General features: G+C 49.6%; 1 protein-coding gene across 2 annotated transcripts in view; it reads right to left on the bottom strand.

Annotated features, from left to right (window-relative positions):
• Positions 1–20014, bottom strand: part of SULF2 (sulfatase 2) — a 110351-nt gene extending 90337 nt beyond the window's left edge. The window contains exons 1-2 of one of the 2 annotated variants that reach the window (XM_065893420.1): positions 19825–20014; positions 2910–3149 (exon numbers count right to left, since the gene is read on the bottom strand). In XM_065893420.1, coding sequence (XP_065749492.1) covers positions 2910–3149; positions 19825–19999 — 415 coding nt within the window. In that variant the 5' untranslated portion in view covers positions 20000–20014. The remainder of the gene's footprint in view (positions 1–2909; positions 3150–19824) is intronic. The other variant, XM_065893419.1, reaches the window with a different exon arrangement.
• Positions 20015–27347: the final 7333 nt, after the last annotated feature.

Raw genomic sequence — 27347 nt, forward strand, 5'->3', positions numbered from 1 at the left:
TATTATGCTGTATATTTGAAAGTTGCTGAGAGAGTAGATCTTAAAAATTCTCATCACACACACACAGACCTTTGTAACGACGTATGATGACAGATGTTAACTAGACTTATTGTGGTTATCCTTTTGCAATATATACAAATATTGACTCATCATGTCGTACATCTGAAACTACTATAACGTTATATGCCAATTATGCCTCAGGAAAAAAAAAAAGAAAAGGAAATGGTTGAGTCTCTGATCAATTCATGGGCAGGTCCATCAAAGCAGCACAGACTTTTAGCTGAGAGAGTAATAAATGACTTCTGTCTTGGGTCTCTCACACACAGCCAAAAAACTTAAATCTAATTCAATCAGTTGCCCTAGACACTCATGAGAATGCAGGGTTGAATGTGTCCAAAGACCTGGTAAGAACAGTTGACCATTGTTCCCTGGGAAGCTACAAAGTTATTATTCTAATATGAGTCTAATTATTCTAATGTGAGTCATACAAATCAAGTTAATCTAAAAGGGATTTTGAATTCATTCTAGTTTTCTGTTATTTTTCTCAATCAACCTACAATGACCAGCATAACTGGTCATGTTTTCACTTTAAGCAGTGGCTTAATATAAAACTCAAATTTCCATCGACAGATGAATGGATAAAGAAGATGTGGTGTGTGTGTGTGTATATATATATATATATACATATATATATACACACACACACACACACACACAAAATGGAATGTTACTCAGCCATAAAAGAGAATGAAATAAAACTCAAATCTGAGCTTCCTAACTACCAGGGCAAAAAGGGAAAGTATACAGGGTACACAGCTCTTGTTCTTTAATGACAAGAGCACATAAGTTCATCACAGTAAACAGACATTTTCAGGGTCCTGAGTTCTCAATGTCAGGTTGGAACAGAGTTCCTTGTAGAGGGGGCCATTCTAAACATAACGAATAAAATTCTCAGGGACAGTTTTACAAAAAACGTAAATGTTCTACGTATGGCAATTTATACTTGGCATTACACTCCCAGTCTTCACTGAGGGTGTAACAGTTAAGCATAGTTGGATGAAAGCAATTCTTTGGGGAAAGCGCTTTTTGGTGATTTGTTTAAATTCAAGGACAAAGTTTGCTGAAATCAATTTTGAAGAAACGTTAAATCCTGAGAGATGGCTCCTTCCCTTGTGCCAGCTACATGATTCTGAAACACCAGGCTTTGGCCCCTATCGTGAGCCCCTAAGATATCGCAGGATATAGGTTTCCTTTCAATTTGATGGATGTAACAACATCCATACTCCCTTTGAAGTCCTACGGTCTTGGTTTCCATTTTGATGATGCCACAAGCACCTGCTTTTACGACTGAGAGCAAGTCTCTTTTCTGGGCTGCAGCTGCCCTAGCTGTCAAATGTGGGGGGTGGATGAGTACACTTTTAGGGTCCTTACTGTTCCTCTGGCATCCAAAGCTAAAGGTTTCTACACAGACCTTTCAGCTAGAGGTTCTAAAAGTGGGTCTCACAGCCCTCAGACATGTTTTCTCTGTGGGTCCACACTGTGTATTAAAAAAAACAAAACAAAACAAAACAAACTGAGTTTTGCCAATATGTTTTAAAATCAGATTTTGGCCAAGAATTCAGATTAGAAATATTTGAAGGTTGGCAACCCTGAGCTCGAATGGCTATAATTACCTGGACCTGAGTGGCAGATGCCCCTTTCAGTAGGTGCCCTGGTCTGTCCTGCTTCCTCCATCTATATCCAGGTCTCTGCAACCAGATGGGTGGTGGCCTGGGGTAAACTCTGACCCATGTGGCTTTCTGCAGAGATCCCGGAACCAACAGGGTCATATGTATAGGACTGAGGCCTTCCTAGTTCTCTCAGCGGGGCCCGCCCACTGGGTGATTCTGGCAGTGGAAACAGTCTGCAAGACGACACACCTCACCAGCGTGCTCCTCACCCCGATGTGCCCACGCCAGCCACACCGTGTACGTGAGGGGCAGCTGCCCAGATTCCAGGACGGCTTCAGTGACCTGCACCCAGCTCAGGGAGGTATCCGTCCTTCTCTCATGTCACTCCTACCCAAACAAGCCCCTTGTCACTTGAACACAACTTCCCAGGGTGACAACATTCAAGCCACAGTATCTGATTTCACAACTGCCTGGGCTCCTTACCCAAGGTGAGGAGTGTTTATTTTTCTAAATTAGAGCAAGGTTCATTGAGTTTGGAGGATTTTGCAGTGGTGCTGCAGATAAGTGACTGTAATTGTGTCTCTGCCTGAGGCAACCAGCCTGGCAGGTGAGTCTTCAGAACGCACCTAAGTACCTCCTGCAGGATAAAGAGACGGGACACCTTGCTCGCTCTCCACCCCGGATGCAACCAACACTGTGGGCACCAACTGCAGGAGGGATGGAGCACCCTGGGCGGTGTAGACGATCAAGTGTAGACAAACAGTCCCTTGCCGTCTGTAGAGTGGCCACAGGCCCCACATACACTCCTCTCCATCCCCCGCCCCAATGTTCTTCTGGAAGCTTGTTCCATGCTGATGGCCTCAAATTAACGAAGTAGTCCCCCAACGACTTAAATAGCACAATTCACAGAGAACTCATACTCCCGCCCGAGTACTTCAAGGCCTCTCTGTAGTATATTTCATATTTTAAATAGACTCTTTTTTTTTTTTTAACTCAAATTCCTTTGGAAAGGTCACTTTCTATCACTCCTGTAGGCGAATAAATCCGTATTTTTCGAACACATCTAGAAGTCAATGCACAACTTTTAAATTAAAAGAAAGCTGTTCACGCACTACAGGGACCCCTCGCAGTACAGGGACCACAGTGGGAAAGACAGTGGTCCGAGGCAGGACACCGGGTACCACGTCGGAGGTTCCCAGCCCACTCGTGTGCCCGCCCGTGGCAGCCTGGCTCCCTCACCTGTCCGGTAGCCCGTGCTGTTGAGGTACACGGCAAAGGTGCGGCTCTCGTGCTGCGACTGCCAGGAGGGCGAGGAGCAGTTCTCATTGTTGGTGTAGGTGTTGTGGTTGTGGACGTACTTCCCGGTGAGGATGGAGGAGCGCGAGGGGCAGCACATGGGCGTGGTCACGAAGGCGTTGATGAAGTGCGCCCCGCCCTGCTCCATGATGCGCCGTGTCTTGTTCATCACCTGCATGGAACCTGCAACCAGAGCGGAAGTGAGATGTGGGCCAGTAGTTTTCCAACGAGTGCGTCCCAGTCGGGCACCAAACAATTAGAGCTGGGTTCTGAGTGGTCCTCAACAGGGCAGCACCCCCATCCCGGGGGAGGGGAGTGTATGTTGGAAATCTCCAGGGACAGATTGGGGGGCACCCCTGGCATTTCTGGGCAGCGGCCAGCAATGCACTATTGGATGGTCCTGCGCAATGAGGAAGCACCCTGGGTCCCCAGTTCCACTAGACATTCATGGGGGCGGGTAGGTAAAAACCTGCTTATAAGTTATCTGAGCCTAGTAAAGAACTCTTGTCTTGCATATAAATAGAACATCTTTTTTTTTTGCAGGGTATTAACATATGCTGACTTTTTTTTTTGGAAATCAACCACTATGTAAACAGAGAGAAGATTATACTTTGTTTCATCTGGAACTTCCCCGAGAATTGTTCCCTCTTAATGAAATCCGATCACGTCAACCTGGCAACCCCTCCCCCCTCCCCCTTCTCTCTGAATACTTCTCAGCTGACATGCTCTGCATCAGTCATAACCCACTGTCGCCGCCTTTGTCCACATGGTCCTTCCAGCTTGGAAACCACTTCCCATCTCCCCACCCCCCCAAATCTGACCCATCAGTACAGTCGCACCTCTTCTCATTGCTCTTTTTTTAAAGATAGATTTATATATGTATTTATTTTTGGCTGCGTAGGCTCTTTTGTGCGCGGGCTTTCTCTAGCTGTGGCGAGCGGGGGCTACTCTTCGTTGCAGTGCGCAGGCTTCTCATTGCGGTGGCTTGTCTTTGTTGCGGAGCACGGGGTCTAGGTGCGTGGACTTCAGTAGTTGTGGTTCACGGGCTCTAGGGCGCAGGCTCAGTAGTTGTGGTGCACGGTCTTAGTTGCTCCGTGGCCTGTGGGTTCTTCCCCGGACCAGGGCTGAAACCCGTGTCGCCTGCGCTGGCAGGTGGATTCTCAACCACTGCGCCACCAGGGAAGCCCCCCCTTTTTTTTGGCTTCTGATTCCCTTGAACTCTTATCACGCACGTATTATTAGGACTTAATGATAAACCACTAGGTATGGTGATTTCACTCATGCCTATTCTTGTTTTTCAATGATGCTGTGAGCAGAGCAAGGTATAGGAAGGAAAGGAATTTGTGTGGAAACCTTACTGTGCGCCGGTGCCTGCACACTGCCTGCTCCACTGAGGGCTCCAGGAGCTCAAAGACTGAGTGCCTTGCTCGGTGCCGAATTCTCAATGCCCCTACAGTGTGTGACACACAGTAGGTACTCAATAAATGTGTGAAGAATGGATGCGAAATCGTATACCATGGCTGGTACCCAGACACTTAGTAGGTTTAACAGAAATATTCAATGGAAATCCTTTTTCTTTTCCTTCTAAGGCCATCCTCTGTTTTTTCCTTTTCCTTGCAGTTCTTAGGGTCTATAGTGGGTTGAATGATGGCCCACCCTCCAAAGATATGCCCCTGTCCCAAGTCCTGGCACCTGTGAATAGGACCTAATTTGGCCAAGGGTCTTCGCAGAGGTACTAAAGGATCCTGAGGTGACATCATTGTGGATTACCTGGGTGGGCCCTAAATCCAAGGACAAGTGTCCTTCCAAGAGACAGAAGGAAGAAGACACACAGACATGGAGGGGAAGGCCATGTGAAGATGGAGGCAGAGATTGGAGGGATGCTGCCACAAGCCAAGGAGCTCCTTGGGCCTCCAGGAGCTGGGTGAACTGAGAAGGATTCACCCCTGCGCCTTTGCAGGAATCAGAGCCCTGCCAACACCTTAATTTCACACTTCTGTCTCCACAATTGTGAGGGAGCAAATTTCTGTTGTTTTAAGCCACTGGAAGTGTCCTTCCAAGAGACAGAAGGAAGAAGACACACAGACACAGAGGGGAAGGCCATGTGAAGATGGAGGCAGAGATTGGAGGGATGCTGCCACAAGCCAAGGAGCTCCTTGGGCCTCCAGGAGCTGGGTGAACTGAGAAGGATTCACCCCTGCGCCTTTGCAGGAATCAGAGCCCTGCCAACACCTTAATTTCACACTTCTGTCTCCACAATTGTGAGGGAGCAAATTTCTGTTGTTTTAAGCCACCTGGTTGATGGCAATCTGTTAGGACAGCAGTAGGAAACCAATCCAGGGTCTACCAGGCATTTGAAGTTCTTGCCAGGGAGCTGCTGATCCCAATTCACCAACTAGCTCACCCCCTAGTGACCTGAAAACAACAAATCAGACCCACCTTGGCACTCTGTCCCTAAAGGCTAAGAGTGAAATGGAGATTTACATGATTCTTTTATCCCATCTTTCCACCATACAGGGAAGGAAACAGCTAGAGCTTCCCTGAGGCAAACATAGATCATATTTCTTCACTGCTTCAAACCACCTGGCAGCTTCCCATCACACTCAGAAGAAAACCCCAATTCCTTACTGTGGCCTAAGACCCTTCCAGACCGGCCCTCCCTGCCAACCCACCTCCCGTGTTTCTTTGACCTCATCTCTTCCCTCTCCCTTGCTCCCCTGGCTACACTGGCTGCTTCTTTGTTTCTCAAGGGCTCCAAGCTCATCCCTGCCCCAGGATCTTTGCACTTGCTCTTGCCTCTGCCTGGGACTCCCTCTCCGAGACTTCACTTTGCTGGCTTGTCCCATTATTCAGATCTCAACTTAGAGGTCACCTCCTCAACAAGGCCTGGCCAACCTCCCCATCAGAAGGAGCCCCCTGTTTACTTGCTATCATACCAATGTCTGTTTGTTCTTAGCATTTCTGTCCTTCTGAAACAGTCTTCTTTACAAGTTCACTTGTTTATGACCTGCCTTTGCTTCTGCACTGAGAGTTCTGGGTGGTCCAGGGCACTGTCCACCCTACCCCCAGGAATATATAGATGATGCTCTGTAACATCTCACTGAACGACCGAAGGAAACAAGAGTGAAGCCTGCCCTTTCGAGCCCAACGCTGAGGCAGTTTTATAAGGGACGCCCGCCTGGAGCCAGCTGTGTTCCCTGAGGCTCTTGGCCGAGGTCAGCCCAGTGGATAGAGGAAAGAACTGGCTTTTTGTCTCAACAGGAATCATCAGGCCTGGAACTACGTGAACATCTGTTGTCAAGGTCACATGCCCTCCCGAGAAGTCCCCAAGGGTCCCATCTGTAACTGGTGGCAATTATAGGGTTTCTACCAGGTGTGAAGTCTCCCTCTGGAGGGGATGGAGGAGGTGAGCTTTCCAAGGCCGCCCTCCACCAGCTGGTGCGAACTCGCCAGAACCTGCAGGGGGAGCGGGCCACGGCCTCAGGGTCCAGCAGAACCCCGGGCCCCACTGGCGCTGGGGGGCATCCTTCCAGCCTCCTTCAGGTTATGCATCAAATGTCACATATCTGATTCCACTTATATGTGGAATCTAGAAAAATGGTACAGACGAACCTATTTGCAGGGCAGAAATAGACACGCAGATGTAGAGAATGGACGGGTGGACACAGAGGGGGAAGGGGAGGGTGGATGTATTGGGAGGTTAGGGTTTACATATACATGCTACCATGTGTAAAATAGCTAGCTAGCGGGAACCTGCTGCCTAGCCCAGGGAGCTCAGCTCGGCTCTGTGATGACGTAGATGGGTGGGATGGGGGTGGGGTGGGACGGAGGTCCAAGAGGGAGGGGATATACGAATATGTAAAGCTGATTCCCTTTGTTGTACAGCCGAAACTAACACAACATTGTAAAGCAATTATACTCCAATAAAAAAAAAAAGGTCACATATCTGAGAGGCCTTCCCTGGCCTCACACTGAAACTGCTGCTCCTCCTTCCAGCACCCCTACACCCCCTCCCTGCTTCACTTGCTCCCCAGCACTTACTGCCCTCGGACAGTTCTCTTATTTGCATGTTGCCCACTGCTCCCACCGGACAGCTCCGCGGGGGCAGGGATCTAGGCTTACTTTGTTCACTGTTGTCCTCCCAAGCCCAGAACAGTGCCTGGTACATAGTGACTGCTCAACAAATATCTGCTAAATTAACAACAAAAAATTATCTCACTCTTTGCGTTTCCATATAATTCAGGAGCCCATGCTGGTTTGCGTCCATGATATGCACGTGTGTGTGTGTGTGTGCCTGTGTCATGTGCAGTGGATTTAAAAAATCTGACTTTGAAAAGCACCAAGCAGATGATGTGCACCCCTACTGTACCACACTCCCCAGCCCTCCCTATAGTCTCACACCAACTTTGCCCATTCACATTACCTGCCTGGTCCCTGAACGCCCTGGTTTGGCCACTCTTAACATAACTTAGCTGTTGAGACAGCTCCGACTTGTCCCTGGGGTAGAGGGCAGTGTTCCAGGTCAATAACAATCATTACCATTAATGTGATGACTGTCACTGGCTGAATGTTTGCGGTACGCACTGTACTGGGCACACAATGTGCATCGTGTTACTTAATCCTCCCAACAAACCATTTAACAGAAGAGGGAGCTGAGCACAGGAGTTAAATGACTGGTCACGGCCACGGAGCTGGGGAAGTGGGATGTGGGGACTCCAACCCAAGCTTGTCTGACAGCAGAGGTGGGTGCTGGGTGTCACGTTCAGGAAACGTCCAGTTTATAGCACGCAGGAGGTGGTGATAATGAACCCAGGGAGGGCACAGAGATCCCCACACAGTTGGTCAACTCTCGGCTTCCGTGAGGCTCGGAATCGTCCCCTGGACTGTCTATCAGGTCCCCTCATCATCCCAGAGGTGACTTTAGCTGGCACACCAGCAGTGAGACTGGCACAGGGTCACATCGCCAAATGCCAGGGACCCCAGCGGTGGGAAAGTGATTCCCGTTCACTCTTTCCGATCAACTCCAGGAGAAAGTCTCGGGTGGCTGCGGTCACGTGGTCACGTCCTTAACACCCTCACGCCTCCTATTTCAACAGGAAGAGCCCCGGCCACCCGGCTGGAGCTCTGGGCGGGCAGCTGTGTTAGCTTATACTGGATTGCCCGGTTTAATTTCCTTTGACTTAGGGCAAGCGATGCTAGCTTCTCTCATTTAGGGCAGTGGAATCCTGTTCTTAAAAAACAATCACGTCTGTTTAAAAAAAAGTAAATAGTAGTACAGGTGGCGAGGTGGAAAGGTGAGGTGATGGCTGGCGTTTGGCACAACCTGCAACTGTCTACCCGGTGACGTGACTGGCTAAGAGACACCTCGGGTGTACCCTGAGCCCCTCCCCTCTCCTCCAGTGACATAGGCGACGATCTTGGCTACTCCTTGGTCCCAGCTGTCTGTTCCCACATCCAATCCATCAGCAAAGCCTGGTGTTCTTTCTTCAAAGAACATCGAGACTCAGAGTCCTGTCGCCTCCTCGCCGGGCAGCGGTCATCCTCTTTCCTCTGAATTAGGTCAGCTGCTTCCTGCCTGGACTCCGGCCATTTATTCCCCGAGGAGCAGCCAGAAAGCCTCCTCTCCTCAGCACTCTCCGTGGCTCCCACCCGCTCGGAGAGCAGAGTCCCCGCGGTTGTCCGCAGGCCCTGCGGGCTCCGGGCCCCCTTCCGCACCCCGTCTCCGCAGCCACGGCAGCCTCACTCCCGCCTCAGAGCCTTTGCCCGTGCTGTTCCTCCTGCTGGGAACGCCCTTCCCCAGCACCTCCAGGGTCCGTGCCCTCACCCCCTTCTTGTCTCTACTCAAAAGGTCTCTTCTTGGGGGGAGAGGGGATATACGGGTAGGGGATTGAGAGGTACCAACTATTAGGTATAAAATAAACTACAAGGATATATTGTACAACGCGGGGAAATACAGCTCACATTTCACAATGACTGTAGATGGAGTATAACCTCTAAAAACTGCGAATCACTACCTAGTATGCCTGTAACTTAATACGGTACAGCAACTACACTTCAATTAGAAGACTAAAAGTTCTCTTCTTAGTGAGGCCCGCCCTGCCCACCACATCCACAATTTTACTCCCCTGCCCGATATTCCACATCTTCTTCCTTGTTTTACATTTTCAGCTCTGCACGTGTTGCTCTAACACGTTATACACTTTGGCACATTTACATATTTATCTTGCTGGTCACCCCCCTGCAGCCCTAGATGTCACAGCCATGAGAGCTAGGGCCACTGACCACACCTCACAGCCCTGAAGCCTAGAACAGTGCCCGGCACATAGTAGGTGTTCAATAAATATTGCTCGAAAGCATGAATCTAGGGCGCTCCAGGCAGAATCAAGCCTTTGCCTCCTGTTCACAGACTGAAGAGAAAGAAGGAAGCAGCTGGTAGTGGGGACTTGGCCCTGCGCAGGCTCCAGAGACTGCAGAGAGGACAAAGCTGGCCGTCCACCCGACCTGTCAGACCCTTCTGGAAGGCAGGGGGGCCGCCACCCGGTGAATAATTCACCTGCAGTCAGCAGCCTCGAATGCTGCGTTGGCCAAAGGCAAACTGCCGGAGGAACCGTTTCTTTCTTTTAACGGGCTCCAAACCAGGGTCTCAAAGCCCTTGCACCACCATCCTCCTTATTGCGAGGCAAATGAATGATGGTCCGCTCTTTCCAGCAGCTCCCCGCACCTGTCTGCTCGGGGCGCTCACCCCGGCCCAAATAAGCCGGCTGAAGGGGAGCTGTGTCAATCCACTATTAAAGCACAATTTAACAGTGCCCTGAAACGACAGCCGCATCTGTGCGTAAGCAGCACGACGTGTTAAGCCTCCCCTTGGGGACCGTAACCTGTTTTATTAAAGCTGCCACATTGACGAGGCTCGATAAATCCACATCTGGAACAGGAAAACATATGATCTAATCTCCTTGCCCAGCACAGACCTAATGCAGACAGACAGCTCTGAGGGGAGGGAAGGGCCTGGAAGACCAGGCCACACAGAAATAAAAAGGCCAGCCAACCAAAACTTCCGTCGTCCAACACAAGCCTGGGGACACGCAGACAAAAACAGACCTGGCTTCTTTCCGTGATCAAACCTTCCGCCCTCGCTGGGCCAGGGTGAGGTCACCCTGACACCTTCCTCGATGACTCTAATAGACTGCGGAGGCCTCACCGCCCCCCCCAACCCCAATGATGGCGACTTAAATTCTGGTGCCCAAACCACTCACCTGCCAGAAACACGGTGCTTCCTCCACATACTCACCTGCCCGTCCCCTTTCTGATTGCTTTTGCGGGGGGCTCTCAGTGTACCACCTGGGCTACTATTTATTTGATTTGATAGTTTTCTCTAATGTGACTTAAAAAAAATAAACTTTCATCTCAACCCAAGTAACTATGTGAAATTCTGGATTTGATGTGCTACTTTGATTTTTTTTTTTTGGATGCATATCGAAAGAAGTTTGTTAACTAGTAAAATCAATGTTTGTCGACCTGTCACACAAGATGATTTCGTGCATGACCTGTGTCCTAAAAACGCATTTTGGGAGATGCTGATTTAATGTGCTCTTCTAAAGGTTTGGGTCAGGGCAACTGCTATCTCTGGGGACTTGGCAGGTGCTGGGGGCTCTCAAGATTCAAAATATGACCCGATTCTGGCCATTCCTGGGACTTAGGTGGCTCACATCTACTTTCTGTCCTAGAGCTCTGTGTCAACTAGGAGAAGATGCACCCTACGTGCCCACCCCCTCCCAAGACAAAGTCCTGCGGCCCCCAACTTGGGTGGCATTACATAGGAGGCATTGGTTTTGATGGATAACTAAAGAGATGATGTTTTCTGATGTTTGTTTTCTTAAAATTATAGGTAAATAATTAGAGTCTGTGATGTCAGACCCTCCTTGGAAAGTAGTGGGAGATGGGACACGGTTAGCAAACCCAGGGTCTTGACTTAAATCTATGTTTAACTATGGCTTTTTCTTACCTAGACTATTGCAGAATTTTAACTGAGAAAAATATATGCAAAGCCTCTAGTTCAATGCTTGGCATACAGAAAGGACTCAAAACATGTTAGCTTTTAAAAATTTAAATTACAGTAGCTCCCAACTATATATGGTGTAACACAGGGCTCACAAGTCAAGCGCCTTTGGACAGACTCTTGTGTGCGTGTGCTGGATTTAGGTCTGCTCAGAAGTGTTTAAAAATCTGAATTAATTGCTAACTTTTATTTGGGAGATTTCACATCAATCCTGATTTCAGGCTTTGCATGAAAATACACAGATCTGGGCTTGATGGGCCCACAGGTGGGTGGATCTCAGTAGCAAAGGCTGGCTTCAGAAGGGCTCCCCTCCGGTTCTGCATGGCCCCCATCAGGGCCACCTCCCTCATCTGTGGTACCAGCCTGGCCCTGCAGGCACTGGGTTTGCAACCCGTAGCCGATTCTATTCCAGCTGAACTGACCAGCTAAGTAAACTCGCAAAGTAACACTGTGGCCTGGAGACCCGCAGAGCCCAGGCTTTAAGGGAGCGAAGAGGGGGTGTGGGTTTGGGTAAAGGCTGATACAGAGCCTTGACCAGGACAGGCCGGGGGTGGGGGCCATGAGCTCGGTGGGGAAGCACGTGAGTCCTATACCATCTCATGGTGCCCATCATTTAACCACACACCCCCTGCTGGGGGCGCTGCCCCTTCGGGGTACCCTTGCTCCTGATCTCTGGTGTGGCTGAGACCCCAGGTTGCCCACCAATAACTGTTTCCCCTTCTTCCTTATTAACACGCCCTGATTTTAATCTTCAACACACCCAGCTAGGAAACTGCATTTCCCAGACTCTCTTGTGGCTACACGTGGGAATGGTCCTTCCTTTAACCTTCCAGATCCACTGTCTGCCTCGTTCTCCAGCCCAGGGAGCTGACCTGGATGGGCTGTATCCACGAGTGGCTTTATGCTATGGCTTTGGACTGGGTTTGGCTAATGGGGGGCCCTGGCAGGAGATCAGCAAAAGGAAGAACTGAAGTTCGGGTATGGATTCCTCCATCTTGCTCCCTGTGGTGTCAACAGAGGGTGACAGCTCCTACTGAACGGCCCTGTGTCATGAGTTTCCAGTAATCATTTGCTGTCCTCACCCTCTTGGTTTTGGAGTGGGGATGACCCCACTGTTACTAACCAGCCTTGAGAGCTGCACTCTCACTAGTGATTTCCCCACACTTGCTCATACCTTAGCAAAAAAGTTAAAGCCTCCTTGAATAACTCAAGTTTGAATGTGTCTTGTATTTCCTACTGAGATTGTGTGGCTAATTAAATAAGCTCTGTCCGTGTTGTAGGTGATGTCTGGGATGCGGTTCTTAAAGGGAGCTGACTTAACTTGAAGGTCCATCCTTTTTGCCCTTCTGCTTCCTCCTCCTCCTTGCTGCCTGGAATGTGGCTGTGATAGCTGGAGCTCCAGCAGCTATTCTGAATGATGAAGGTGACCTTAAAGACGGAAGCCACACAGTAAGCATAGTAGAATACAAAAGTAGAGAAGGAGCTTGGGTCCCTCATAACCTTGAAGCCACCAGGCTGGCCCTGAACTGCCAACTTCCAGACGTTTTTATGTGAGTAAGAAGCAAAACTCTGTCTTGTTTAAGCCACTGTTATAATTTCTTTTACATGCAGCCAAACCTAATGCTGACACACTTAGCTTCCAGAATTTAAGTGATCTCCTAAGTGTTGCTGAATTAAAAAGAAAAAATGTTGCAGGAATGTGCTTGGCAAGTTGAACACCAGGGTGGGTCCACATGAGCCTCTCTTCTTCCTGAGATAACCTGCATCCACATGTTTTTCTAACTCCAGTGAGCAGCGGCAGGAATGTCAGGACTTGGTATCTCAGAGAGGCTACACTGGAAGTTACCACCGATCTGGCGTCCGGAATCTGGGCACACTATCCTGGGCTTCCAGCCATTTGGCCCCTGCAGAGCACCCAAGCCTGCAATTTAGAATTGATTTCTGGATATCAGTCTGCAGCACAGGGTGTGGTTTCCTTGTGTTCACAGATGGAAAGAGGCAAACAAATGCCTGGCCAGAAGCCCCCCCGCCCCCCCGAGCCTCTCTCTCAAGAGCCAGCCTCTCCTACAAGACAGCCCTCCAGGCTGAAGGCCTGCCGTTTTCAGGATCACAGGACCCTCTGAGAATCCAGTGAGGGTCTCTGACCCAGGAAAGCACAAGCAGGCACACGATCTGCATATAATTCCCACCCTCCCCCACCCCAGGCTCATCCAGGCCTGGGCCTCCCCGCTGAGCTTCTCTGTCTCTGAAGGCTGGCTGCCTTGGACAGCTCCTCTTGGCTTTCCATGGGCATCTGCAACTTACCAGGTCCAGAACTGAGCTCCAGACCACAGCTTTTCCCCATCTCTGTAAACAGAAAATCCCTCCTTGCAGTTGTTCAGACCAAAACCTTGGAGTTATTCTGGACTCTTCTCTCCCACTCCACAACGGATCCATGAGCACATCTTATCAGCTCCACCCTCTAACTCTGGGCAGCGTCTACTTTTTCCACTCTGGACCACCATCATCTTGTGCTTGGACCATTGCAGTAGACCCCTCACTTCTCCTATTATATCTCTTCAATCTATTCTCCATAAAATAGCCAAAGGAGTCTTATTAACACGTAAGTCAGGTGATGTCGATGTCCTTGCTCGCGTCCATCTCATTTAGAAAGCCACAGTCCTCCCTCCGGTTCAAAGGCCCTGCCTGATCCCCCGCCCCCGCCCCCCGCCATTGCCTCTCAGCCCTCACCTCTTCCCGTCTCTTTTGCTCACAGTGTTCTGCCATCGTGGGCCATCTGCTGCTCTGGGAACCTGCCGGGACTGCTTCTGCTTCAGGGCCTTTGCACCCACTGTTCCCTCTGCCTGGAATGCTCTTCCTGGGGGAGGCTCCTTGACTCATTCCCTTACCTTTTTTGCCTAAATTTCCCTTTCTCAGTGAGGTCGCCCTACATAAAATCACAACTCTCCCTTTCCCCTCCCCTCCTTGCTGACTTCCCTTCCTTTCTTTTTAATATATTTTTCAGAGCGACTGGGAAAATCCCTGTGTTTGGATGACCCTTGGAGACCAGCAGGGTCTCCTTAACCCTCAGACACGAGAGTTATGCCAGGTGGTACCACATAAGCGTGGCCTCAACATTCAAAGCCCGTGACTCACACTCGAGAGAGTCCTCCCCTTTTCTAGTCTCCATCCTGTTGATTATGTCAAGGAGAGAGTCTCAGGGAGGGGCTGCGTCACCTTTAACGCCTCCCTCAAAACTGCCCATCACCTTTTTTTTTTTTTTTAACACCTTTATTGCAGTATAATTGCTTTACAATGGTGTGTTAGTTTCTGGTTTATAACAAAGTGAATCAGCTATACATATACACATATCCCCATATCTCCTCCCTCTTGCCTCTCCCTCCCACCCTCCCTAACCCACCCATCTAGGTGGTCACAAAGCACCGAACTGATCTCCCTGATCTCCCTGTGCTATGCGGCTGCTTCCCACTAGCTATCTATTTTACGTTTGGAAGTGTATATATGTCCATGCCACTCTCTCACTTCCTCCTAGCTTACCCTTCCCCCTCCCCTTGAGAATGGTCCTCAAGTCCATTCTCTAGTAGGTCTGTGTCTTTATTCCCATCTTACCCCTAGGTTCTTCATGACCTTTTTTTTTTCTTTCTTAGATTCCATATATATGTGTTAGCATATGGTACTTTTCTCTTTCTGACTTACTTCACTCTGTATGACAGACTCTAGGTCCATCCACCTCACTACAAATATCTCAATTTTGTTTCTTTTTATGGCTGAGTAATATTCCACTGTATATATGGTCACTTTATCTTCGATAAAGGAGGCAAGAATATACAGTGGAGAAAAGACAGCCTCTTCAATAAGTGGTGCTGGGAAAACTGGACAGCTACATGTAAAAGAATGAAATTGGAACACTCCCTAACACCATACACAAAAATAAACTCAAAATGGATCAAAGACCTAAATGTAAGGCCAGACACTATCAAACTCTTAGAGGAAAACATAGGCAGAACACTCCATGACACGAATCACAGCAAGATCCTTTTTGACCCCCCTCCTAGAGAAATGGAAATAAAAACAAAAATAAACAAATGGGACCTAATGAAACTTCAAAGCTTTTGCACAGCAAAGGAAACACCATCACCTTTTATAACAAAGCCATCCGGGCCTCAGCCTCAGGGGAGGCGACACCTTGCTGAAAGGTGAAAACACTGCTGTTCTCATTAGACTTGGTCTTGCAGTGACCTTCACTAGTATCCACTAGTGAAAAACTAGTTCATATACAGTCATAATTAAAGCTTCCTGTTAAAATAATACTTAAGCTTCAAAAGGTAAGTCCAGTTCAAGTAATAGAACAGACGGTCCTGGGATGTCGCAAATACTCTCTTGCTCCAGGCAAGGACCATGTCCAACTCATCTTGGTGTCTCAGAGCCTGTTCCAGGCCTGGAGGCTCACCAAGGGTTTGCCTGGATTGAATTAAACTAGTAAACCTGGCAGGCTCCACCGGTCTCAAGGTCTATTTGAAGGACACATGCAAACCAGACCTTGGCTTCTGTATTCTTCTCCCTCTTCTACCCTCCTGGTAAAGAGGGTGGCCAAGACCCCTGCTGGTCTCCAAGGGTCATCCAAACACAGGGATTTTTCCCAATCGCTCTGAAAAATACATTAATAATGGAGGCCACTTACTGACCAATACGCCCTGGAACCTGTTCCCCTGGGCACGGGACACTTTCAAATGACAACTCAGGGAGGCATGTTAAATGCACCCCCCTCACAATTAGGAAACAGAAAGAGCCCCTCTTCTGTGCTGTGTCCCATACTGGCTCTCTCATCCAGACCCTAATTAGGATGGATGGCTGTTCTCCGCCCCGGGACTGGAAGAAAGGCCTGGAATCATCTTAGTTGAGAAGTCTCCAGCCCCGAGAACCGTCAGAACTGCCGCCTGGATGAGCAGAAGATAGCAGATGATAAATTTTTTAGGACTACCCTCTGAGCGCCAGTTGTTGCTGACTGTGAGATAATGTGCTGGCCTTTTGGGGGAACATGCATTATTGATCTGGGTCTGTCTGGTGGTTTATAAAAATCCCACCCTCCCCCCTCTACCACCTTGCCATCATCCCTCACCTCCTAAAAGAAGCACAGCCTCCTCCAAATGCTGTTGGAGGGGCTGGCTCCTTCGCAGAAGGGAAGACTTGTAGGCACCAATCTGTGCAAGTGAGTGCTGCGGGGGGGAAAGTGACAGATACCACCAAACACGAGGGATCCAAACCTACTGCGTCCACTTCCCAGAATTTATCTTTCAGAAATCCTCGCTCACCTATGCAAAGATGCACGTATAAAGACATTCTCAGCAACGGTATCGGTAATAGTGGAAACTACTAACAAACACACTCCCAGTCTGGAAACAAGTGAATAGCCATCCCAGGAGACTGGTTAAGTAGAGTAGTGGTTAAGACCACAGGCTCTGGGTTCAAATCTCATTTAGCCACGTTCTAGCTGTGTGACCTTGGACGAGTGACTTCATTTCTCTGGGCCTCAGTCTCTCCATCTAAAACGAAGAGGATGGATCTGGGTGTTGTAAGTTAGCCCTGGTTTTCTCTGCTTTCCTCTCTCCCACGTCCTCATCACACCTGGAGGCCCTTTCCTTATATTTGCATACGCTGCTGGCTTTGAGAGTCACAGGTGCAAACTTACAATCAGATTCTGACATGAGGCTTAGTTAGATCACGCAGCTTCAGCAAAAATGCGGCGCTCCTAAGAGTGCATGTTCAATCATTCACCTTGGTTCCAGCCAAAGATCTAGGAGTCGCCACTAATGCTCCTCCTTTCCTCACCACCCACAGCCCCCGTCCAACCCGTTCATGCATGTCTTCCGGGTTCCACTGTTCCTGCCCCGGTCCAAGCTTCCATCCTCGCCTGCCCCGTTATGGTCCTGTCCTCCTAATGTCATTTATTTCAACGTAACAGCCAGAGGGATCCTACTGGAACCTAAGTCAGGTCACAGCCCCTCCTCTGCTCAAGGCCCAACTCATGTCTGTTTCACTAAGAATAAAACTCAAAACCCTCACCATGGCTGCAAGGTCCCGCACGACCTGGCCTCATCTCTCTCCACTTATACCCTGGGTCCCTCCACCTGGCTCACAGGCATGCTTTCTGTCCCGACCCACCAAGCTCATTTCTAACTGTCTTTGCCTTTCCTGTTCTCTCCAGCTGGAGGGGTCCTTCCCCAGATCTCCCGCTCCCAGCACATGCGCTGCACAGAGTAGATGCTTAATCAATACCTGTTGAATGCATGAATAAACGTCCGGGGGGTCCCAGGCAGAACTACAAGGGAAACAGCTTGAGGGGCCCCATGAGGCAAGACCAAGGTGCCCTGAGGTCAGGTGCTGCCTGTGAGATAGGTATCATATGTGTCAAACTGTCAATAAAAGCCCTGGGCTTTGATTGCTTCCTGGCTGCAAATTCTTTTTGCACAGATAAATTCCCTGAGAAACATTTATACTTGTGTTCATTAATACAAACCATTATAAGGAATGGCTCGGATGTATAGAAATCACCTTTACTTGGTGCTTAAAAGACTGATTCGTATTTTTAATAATGGATCCAAAAAGGGTGCAGACTTGCAGTTGGATCTTCACCGCAATCTTATGTTTGGCTGCAAAGGCTTTTCCAGTAAACCTTTAAATTTGTTGCGACCGACAACAGTCAGTTGCCCTTCGACAGTGGACAGAGGCTAAAGGCCCACCGCTCACCTGGTCAACTACTGGCACTCCTTACCACAACCCACGAGAACCTCCAAGATCTGGCTCCCTTCCTTCTCTCCAGGGTCATGCTATGACTCTTCCTCAGGCTCCAGCCACATCTGTCTCCTTGGTCCTGCCTCAGGGCCTTTGCACACGCTGTTCCCTCTGCTTGGAAGGCTTTTCCCCAGATCTTCACAATACCCAGTAGTATGTCTATCATCATCACTGATGATGAGAAGGGAAATCTAACTTACAGGATAAGGAAAATGCAGAGGGGCTTGTATGCTGTCCAGTACGGTAGCTATAAATGGTTACTGAGCACTTGAAAGGTAGCTGGTCCTGAGATGTCCTCTAAGTGTAAAGTACATGCCAGATTTTAAAAGCAATATAAAAAATGTAGGGCTTCCCTGGTGGCGCGGTGGTTGGGAGTCTGCCTGCCAATGCAGGGGACGCGGGTTCGTGTCCCGGTCCGGGAGGATCCCACATGTGGAGCAGCTGGGCCGCTGAGCCTGCGCGTCTGGAGCCTGTGCTCCACAATGGGAGAGGCCACAACAGTGAGAGGCCCGCATAACGCAAAAAAAAAAAAAAAAAAAAAGTAAACTATCTCATTAATGATTTTTTATATTGATTATATGTTAAGATGACAATAATTTGGATATATTGGGTTCAGCAAAATATGTCTTTAACATTAATTTCCCCTGTTTCTTCTTGCTTTTTAAAAAAGTATAGAAGATTTAGAATTACTTATGTGACTTGCATTTGTGGCTCGCCCCCCTAGATGCATCTCTAGGGCAGCGCTGTGTAGGGTTTAATGTGGAGAAATGGAACCAGTAAAATCAGTGAATTCGAAGGGGGAGAAGACACAAGAAAAGGAGAAAGAAGACTGATATTGAGAGAGACCCCCAAAGGTAAGCTGGAAATACAGGTGGAGTTTGACCCCGGGGAACAGAAGGTCCAGCTGAGGTTGACTCTGGGGGCCTCCTTCCTGGTGGCCTCATTTATGGGGACTTCTTCTCAGGCGAATGAAAATGTGGTGAGAAATGCCTCATGTAAATGAAGACGCCCAGCTAAGTGGAGGAGCCCAGGGCCTTGCTTGGCAGGGACAGGGAGAAGTCCAGGATGGTTTACACAGTGAAGCGAGGACACGGCTCAGGGAGGACGCTGTGTGGGCGATAAAGGGAGGGTGCCCTTTTCCTGCTTGTCATCGGTGTAAATGAACTACATCTTGGCAAGGGCCCCCGTCCTCACCCGCTCTCCCTGGAGCCCACAGCACTAAGAGGGGAAGCAGCTCAGGACGAGAGGCGGCTGCCCTCACCCTCCTGAAGCACCAAATCTGTGAATTGAGTCGGGTCGCCGGCGATAGGGCCCACCTTCCCTTCCCCTAGGTGCCACCAAGGAAGGCTGAGCCCACCCAAACCTGTTAAGATTGGTGGAGCAGGGGTACACACACACACACACACACACACACACACACACACACACAAGATGCACACACACGCCCCAGGCTGGTTTCTTCTTTCTGTTCAGCGTCAGCTCAAATATCACCTCCTCTGAGGGGCCCTCCCTGATAACTAATCCAAAATAGCTCTGACCATCCCTCCCCCGCATCCAGCACCCTCTTCAGTTACCCCAGAGCATTTCTCCCTTCTTGAAATTATCTTTCATGTGAACTAGCAATGATTCTGATTATCTGTCTCCCTCATTCCAAGAGAGTAGAGACTGTGCCTGCCTGACTCACTACTGAAGTTCCAGGCCCTAGGATATTGCCTGGAACGTAGTAGGTTCTCAATAGAAATTGGACAGAAATAATGAATTGGTCTTAACATCTCTTCTCCTTAAGACTTTGGAGGAATCTAGGAATGGTCCCACATTAGAAAAAGGTTGGAGACCCCTAACCTCGAGGACCCAGCTGTGCATTCACACATGTGGGACCACCCCAGGACTTGGTTCAATTGACTGGACATGAACCCTGCAGGGTCTACCCGAGCATCCTGCATCAGGATCCCGAGACCCAGCACGGTGAGCTTGGTAGATACTGCCTGCCAGCGGCCAGGGTCTTACCGAGCTCCACATCCTGGTCGTCCGTCAGCACCAGGATGATGTTGGGACGGATGTTTCTGCGGTCCCTCTGAAACCTGCCTTTCAGGCGGTGGTGGGACAGGAACGCCACACTTCCATCCAGGAGAGAGAAGACAGTTGCAGAGAGCAAGCAAAGCAGGACACCGGGCGGTGCCATTTTACGTTCCCGCTGATCCCTTGTTTCTGGCAGGATGCAGGAGTCTGGAGTTGTGTTTTGTGGATTTGTTTCTTTTCTCTCCTCCCTCTCTACTCACGGATCTAAAGTAAGAGGAAAAGATTCAGGTCAATCTTTTTGTAAAGGCTGCCTAACCGCTCAGACTTGCGTAATGATTTCTACGATGCCTTCTGGCAGTGACAGTGAGAGTTTCTTTGATCAGGGACAGCTACAGCAGAACAAAAAACCAACTCGGCTAAAGTTACAAGAAAAGTATTTGCAAGTGGCTCAGAGAACAGACTGGCAGGAAAGCCTTCGGAGACTACTTCTGCAGACAGAATTCCTCTCTTGGACCCAGCGATCCTCTGGATGTGTTGGTGGCAGCCCAAGTCCCGAGTCAGGTAGTCAGCCTGTCTCTGAACCATCCAACCAATGCAAGACAAACCGCCTCCCAGTGAAAGGAAAGGAAAAAGCCCAGTCTGGAGGAGCAGATATTTCTGGTCATCTGTTCTCTGCCAGCACCACGGAGAATGCAGAGGTGAGTGGACGGAGCCCCAGCTCTCAGGTAGCGTGCGATTCGGGGAGGGGTCTGGACGAGCCGGGCTGATCCTTTGGGCTGGACAACGTGTTTCAGGCCTGGCTCCGTCACTCACCAGCTGGGTCTCCCCATCGATAAGCCAGCGAGGAACCTCAGTATCCCCATGAATAAAATGGGGATACACGACTGTTATAAGAACTCAATCCAACGGGGATGCTCGCAAAGTTCCCCCCATCAACAGATCCTGTAACTGGGCAAGTTATTCGTATTGGTTTTACATGGCAAAATAAACAAAATGACAACAGAGAAAACTGAGAGCTAAAAAGCTGAGGGAGAAGAACTGTCACATTCCACTGCAACCTTGGTCACCCCCTTGACCCCGGGTCAGATGGGGCCACAAGCAAAGGCAGGGGAGGGGAAGGTGGGCCAGCTAATCTTGGTTCAGGCGGGTCTCCGATCTCACTCTGCTCTTTGCTCTCTGCAGTCATTTTTCTACTTCCTGAGGAAATAAGCCTTCAAGTCCTGTCCAGATATAGACTTTTGGTCTCATTTGTCTAAAAGGAAAGAAAAAGCAAGCAAGCAGACGTGTTGGGAGGAAACCAAGGTCGCCGGAGTCGGGCTGAGTCACCGTTCCCGTGACCTTGAACGACTCCATTTGCCCCTGCTGTCATGGGGAACCCCACCCCACCCCAAGCCACAGCTCAGCGGACTCATCACGGACCCCAGGTTCCGCACAGGGGGATGTGATGCCTGTATCGTCTCTCCCAGGGACAGCACCAGCCTTCTAAGGGGTCTCCCACTTCCTCCCCTGCCCCCACCCTCCATGCCCCCCAGGGGAAGCCAGCAGGATATTTCTAAAATTCAAATCCAAACATACAACTCACAGGGTCTGGACTAGGTGAGACCAGCGAGGTGCTCAGTGCACAGGTTTGAAGGGGCACCCACCGCAGGTGGACGGGTGCAAGGCACTCAGCTCACCTTAGTCCCAGCCCTGTCATTCACCTGCTCAGACCCTCCCCTGGCTTCTCATGGCTTGGGGTCCAAAATGCAGACTCCCCACCAAGCCCACACAGAGCGGGTGTGATCCGACCCCTGTCCACCTCTCCCCGGTCCTCTCAATTGCTCTCAGGCCCTGGCTTCTTTCTGTCACTTAGACAAGTCAAGCTTGTTCCTGCCCCAGGGCCTTTGCACTTCCTCTTCCTTAAACCCGAGAGAATGTTTCCCCAGATTCTGTTTGATGGGCTCCTTCTCCTCTGCCAGGTCTTGGCACAAATGTCGCCTCCTTGGAGAGGCCTGCCCTGACTGCCCTATCTGAGGTGCTGCCCCCGCCCCAGGCACTCTCTGTGTTTTATAACCTGCTTTATTTCCTCACGGTCCCTACTACACCTGCAATTACCTTATGTATTGCCCAGTTCTCCCCTGGGGAGGGTCAGCTCCACGAGGGCAGAGGCTGGCTTTGTGCTGCTCACAGCTCTGTCCCCAGCACCTAGGACCATGCCTGGCACAAAGCAGTGCCAAATAAACATTCAGATAAATAAAGGAATTTTGGTGAGGTTCTCCGTGTTCTACAGAGTGAGAGAAGGCTGAGAATAGAGAGCAAGCTCCACACAGGGCTTCCCACCCCAGGGGCCTCTGAAAGGACATCTGTGCAGGGAGATGAGATGAAGCCCACATTATCGGGAAGCTGACCTGGGAACTGTGAGTTTCACGGGACCGGCGGACAGGCATCGACTTCCACCTCCATCTCTTTATCTGCTAAAGCCCACATCTTGCAATAGAAAGGGTAGCTGCAGTGACATGTGTTGGGTGGCTGCTTTGTGCCCATGTTATATGATACTAATTCATGGACTTTAAAGTTACTTGCTGGGTGTCCCTAGGCAAGTAACTCAACCCTTCTATGCCTCGGTTTCCCCATCTATAAAATGGACATGAAGGATTAAATGAGTTAAGGCAGAACGCTGAGTCCAGAGCCTGACACATGGTGTGTACTGACTGGAACACATCATTCACAGTGAAAACCATTATTCGATTATTATCAGCACCACTGCAGGTGGGTCCCGTGTCAGGCACTCCGCAGCATCTCCCTCAATCTCCCCAATAACCCTCTCACACAGCTACTACTATTATCCCCATTTAAAAACTGGGAACAGGGCTTCCCTGGTGGCACAGTGGTTAAGAATCTGCCTGCCAATGCAGGGGACACGGGTTCGAGCCCTGGCCCGGGAAGATCCCACATGCCATGGAGCAACTAAGCCCGTGCGCCACAACTACTGAGCCCGCGTGCCACAACTACTGAGCCCGCACGCCTAGAGCCCGTGCTCCACAACGAGAGAAGCCACCACCACGAGAAGCCCTCGCACAGCAACGAAGAGTAGTCCCCGCTCACCGCAACTAGAGAAAGCCCAGGCGCAGCAACAAAGACCCAACGCAGCCAAAAATAAAAGCAAACAAAGAAATTAATTAAAAAAACAAAACAAAACTGACAACTGAGGCCTAATCACTGTCCTAAGGTCACCTGGAGAGAAAACAGCAGGGACAGTGTTTGACCTCTGTTCTCCCTGACAGCTTGGTGAGGGCCTCTCACCACTGAACTCGTTTCCCAGCTTCTCACATTCAGGGGCCATAGCCCCAATTTCTGCCGGCCCTGCACAACCCTTCCGCTATCATTTGGTTCACATGCTCCTTTAAATAGCCTCATTTAAAAATAAAGACATAAACACATGGTTTTGAAAAAGGCGAAACACATGGTTTGAAAAAGACGAAACACATGGTTTTGAAAAAGGCGACTTTCTATCCAAGAATAAATGGAAAAGCAGCGTCCCTTTCCTGTAGAACTAATCAGGCAAATAAAGTCAAACAGAGCAGAAACTGTGTCACTCCGTCCGTCTAACAGCTTCTCGTTCACATTTAAGGCTCTAAGCTGAGCTCTGGGCTGGCAGCTCTCATACTTGTACTGTCTCTGTTTAAGGGAAATTAGCAGGTGTTGAAAGGCAACGAGGCACATCAGCACCATCCAGAGACTTTCTGCTGGAGGTAATGGGAGGCTTGAGAGGGTTGAAAAGGAGACGTGCCCTAGACTCTAATGGGTCCCCGAATTATCCCAAATCCTGGTGGGGGGGGGATCCTTGAATCATGTTGTTTATCAGTCCATGTCTCCCTACCTCGGGAAACACACTGGGATGCTTTGTGCTTTGCAACTGAAACCGTGAGCTTGACTGACACTCCAGCCAGCCATTCATAAAACAAACTTCCCAGTCGAAAAAGAGGCAGAAGACCTAAATAGACATTTCTCTAAAGAAGACATACAGATGGCCAAGAAGCACATGAAAAGCTGCCCCACATCGCTCGTTATTAGAGAAATGCAAATCAAAACTACAATGAGGTATCACCTCACACTGGTCAGAATGGCCATCATCAAAATTCAACAAATAATAAATGCTGGAGAGGGTCTGGAGAAAACAGAATCCTCCTACACTGTTGGTGGGAATGTAAATTGGTGAACAGTATGGAGTTTCCTTAAAAAGCCAAAAACAGAGCTACCATATGACCCAGCAATCCCACTCCTGGGCATATATCTTGAAAAGATGAAAACTCTAATTCAAAAAGATACACGCACCCCAATGTTCACCGCAGCACTGTTTACAATAGCCGAGCCATGGAAACCACCTAAATGTCCATCACAGGTGAACGGATAAAGAAGATGTGGGATATAAATACAATGGAGTACCACTCAGCTATAAAAGGGAATAAAACATTGCCATTTGCAGCAACATGGATGGACCTAGAGATTATCATACTAAGTGAAATAAGTCAGAAAGAGAAAGGCAAATATATGATAGCACACGTGGAACCTAAAAAACTGATACAAATGGGCCTGTGATGCGGAGCTACAGGGGGGCCGGGCCAGATCGTGGGTGGAGCTGGGGGATATGGTCGACTGGGCTCTTCCTGGCACCCATGTCGGTCTTCTTAGCAATGCTCCCCTCCCTTCCCAGGCAGCTGTAACCCTTCAGCCAGGATGCAGCTCCTCTGGATGGAAGTCAAATCTCCATGACCAGAGACTGGAGGATAATAGGAGCTAATTATTTCATCAGCTCAAGTCACCAGTAGGTCGATTTTTGATGAATTCCCCCAGCTCCCACTTTCCCTGGACTTGTGCCAGCCCCTCTCTGGATGTTGGAGAAATCAATTAAAAATGACACAAGGGATTCTGCCTCCATTCTCCTCCTTCTTAGTAAAGATTCAAGGTGGCTGAACCGAGAGAGTATCTGGTGAATCTGTGAGGCGCTAGCTGAGCGATGCTCTGTCCATCCCGCGGACACCACCACTTATTCCCACCAGCCTGAGGAAAGGTCCATCCCGCTCCTCTCTCTGTCCTGTGTCTTTCTCACAGACCTTGGCAAAGCCCTCCCAGCCCAGGAAGACATCATTGGAAACGCCTAGTATCCCGAGCATTCAGAAGCATCGCTCCCGCTCCTGGATTTATCTGACCTGCAGGGAGGAGTGGGTCTCAGGCTGACCGTGCATCACAGCTTTGGGGAAACGCCTGGGACCTCACCCAGGCCTGTCCAGAGAGATCCCGATGGCTGTTTTCCTCTGAGGAGCCCCCAAATCCAACAAGAGTAGCTGAGGGGAGTTTGGGAGCGATCAGGCAGCCCAGGGAGAGGGAGAAGTGGTCAGAACAAGGCATTGATCAGACGGGAGAAGTTCCCTGGGAGGTGAGAAGGAAATTGTGGGGTGTGAAGATGCCCTGTGCTGGGGCCAGAGCCCCTGCACCAGACCTGTGGACCTTGCTAGGTGGTCTAGAGAGCCAGACCACTTATGTCTTCCTTCATTTACTTTACAAATATGTATTCAGGGCCTACTATGTCATAGGGTTAGGTTATAGGACAATCCTGCCTGGATTGTAACAGCCTCCTAATTGATTTCACTGCTTCTACCTTCACCTCCTTCTATCAAGCAGGCAGAAGGATCCTGTTAAAATAAAAGCAAGAGTCTGTCTTCCTCTACTGCAAAGTCCTGAAGGGCTCCCATCTAATGCCGAATAAAAACCTCCAAACCCTCCAAAGGACCTACAAGACCCTACGCAGTCTGCCCATCCCTTCCTGACCTCATCGCCTTCCACTTTCCCCCTTGCCCACTTGGCTCTGGCCACACGGTGTCTGTGCTGCTCCTTGCACGTGCCAGGCCATGTCCCCACCCCAGGGCCTTTGCACGTGCTGTTCCCTCTGCCTGGAGCCTTCATCCAGATCTCTTCACGGCCCTTTCGTCACCTCCTTCAGGTCTTTGCTCAAATTTCGCCTTCGCAGGTTAAAACGGAAATCTCTTTCCTCCCCAGTAGCACCTGCCACCTCTGACAGCTAGTTATTTTACTTGTTTCTTTGTTGGTCTCCCCCACTAGAAAGTCAGTTCATAATCTGAGGGTATGGATTTTTGTCAGCTTTGTTCACATCTGTATCCCAACACCTAAAACAGTGCTTCGGACATAGCAGACATTGACAATACTACTGACTTGGCAAAGGATTTTCTCCCTCCTGGTAACAGTACTCATACTCCAGCCCTGCTTGGGGGCACTGACAACTCCTTTTCTTCTGGCTTACCTGCAGCGTGAGTGCAGGACAGAACATGTGACCCAAGTGTAGCCAATCAGCACACCTCATCTCTCTAGCTCCAGTGATTGGCCCAGAGACAGACATGTGACCCAAGCCTGGCCAATGAGAGAGAAGTAAGAAACAGTTGGGTGGGTACTGGGAAGGGGTAAGCCCAGCCCAGCTACCAACTGGCCCCCGAGAGAGGACGCTCCTGACACTGGACTGAAGCAAGTTCCACCTTGTAGCCAGTTACAGGCTCAAACAAGTGCCCTTTGTTGCTGAAGCTAATCTGAATTGGGGTTGTCATTTGCAACAGGAAATGCCCAGACCAACAGTTAATACCCTCCAAGAATAATGAAGAAATAACTAAAATGTGTATGATGTGCTTATCACGGACCCTGGGCACTTTTCGAAATTCTAAGCACTTTTCCTGTGTCAACTCAGCTCACCCTACAACAACATTATGAGTTAGGAGGCTCCATTTGCGGGTGAGGAAGCTGAGGCATGGGGAGGCTCGAGAATTTCCCCAAGGTTGCGCTGCTTGGGTGCTGAATACCGTCGCTTGGAAGGACCACATCAACGGGCTCTGTGCTCTCTGGCTCCTGGCTGGATGTGGCTCAGGGAGACGCTGCCCAGGGAAGGCAGTATGGGAAGACACAGAGGCCTGGGTACTTTCCAGGGGACTTCTCTGCCCAGTTGCTAGGAACCGACCATATCCCTTTATTGCTCTACTGAAGGCCACAGCTCCTGTGGGTGGCCCTTGCCAGGTTCCAGCAAATGCTCCCCACTGTTCCCAGCCCGAGAGATCTGTACTATTCGTTTTCTTACACTCTGCTCATATCTTTGTTGGAGGCGCCATCTGTTTCCTGCAGGGCATCTATACTGATAAAGCGGATAGCATGCCCGAGATTTGCACCCAGATATTCTGATCCCACGAGTCCTCTCTTGACTCCCATGCCTACTTGGAAACTGAGAAATGATACAAGAGGCTGAGGTTAAGTGTGTGGTACGAACAGGAAGCAAAAGGGGGGAACTGCTGGCCTGCGGGCATTCAGGGAGGGCTGCGTGGAGGAGTCCTTACCGAGAAAAGTTTGAGAAGCCTAAGAGGAACAAAGTTCTGAAAAATCCACAGGATTTGGGTGGGCTCCAAAGAAGGTGTGGAGGACAGAGTGCCTCAGGCAGGAGAAATAGCTTTAGCAAGTAGCAAGCAGAATGGAGGAGT

This window comes from Phocoena phocoena, chromosome 15 (genome assembly GCF_963924675.1).
Source record: "Phocoena phocoena chromosome 15, mPhoPho1.1, whole genome shotgun sequence".
NCBI classification, from domain to species: Eukaryota; Metazoa; Chordata; class Mammalia; order Artiodactyla; family Phocoenidae; genus Phocoena; species Phocoena phocoena.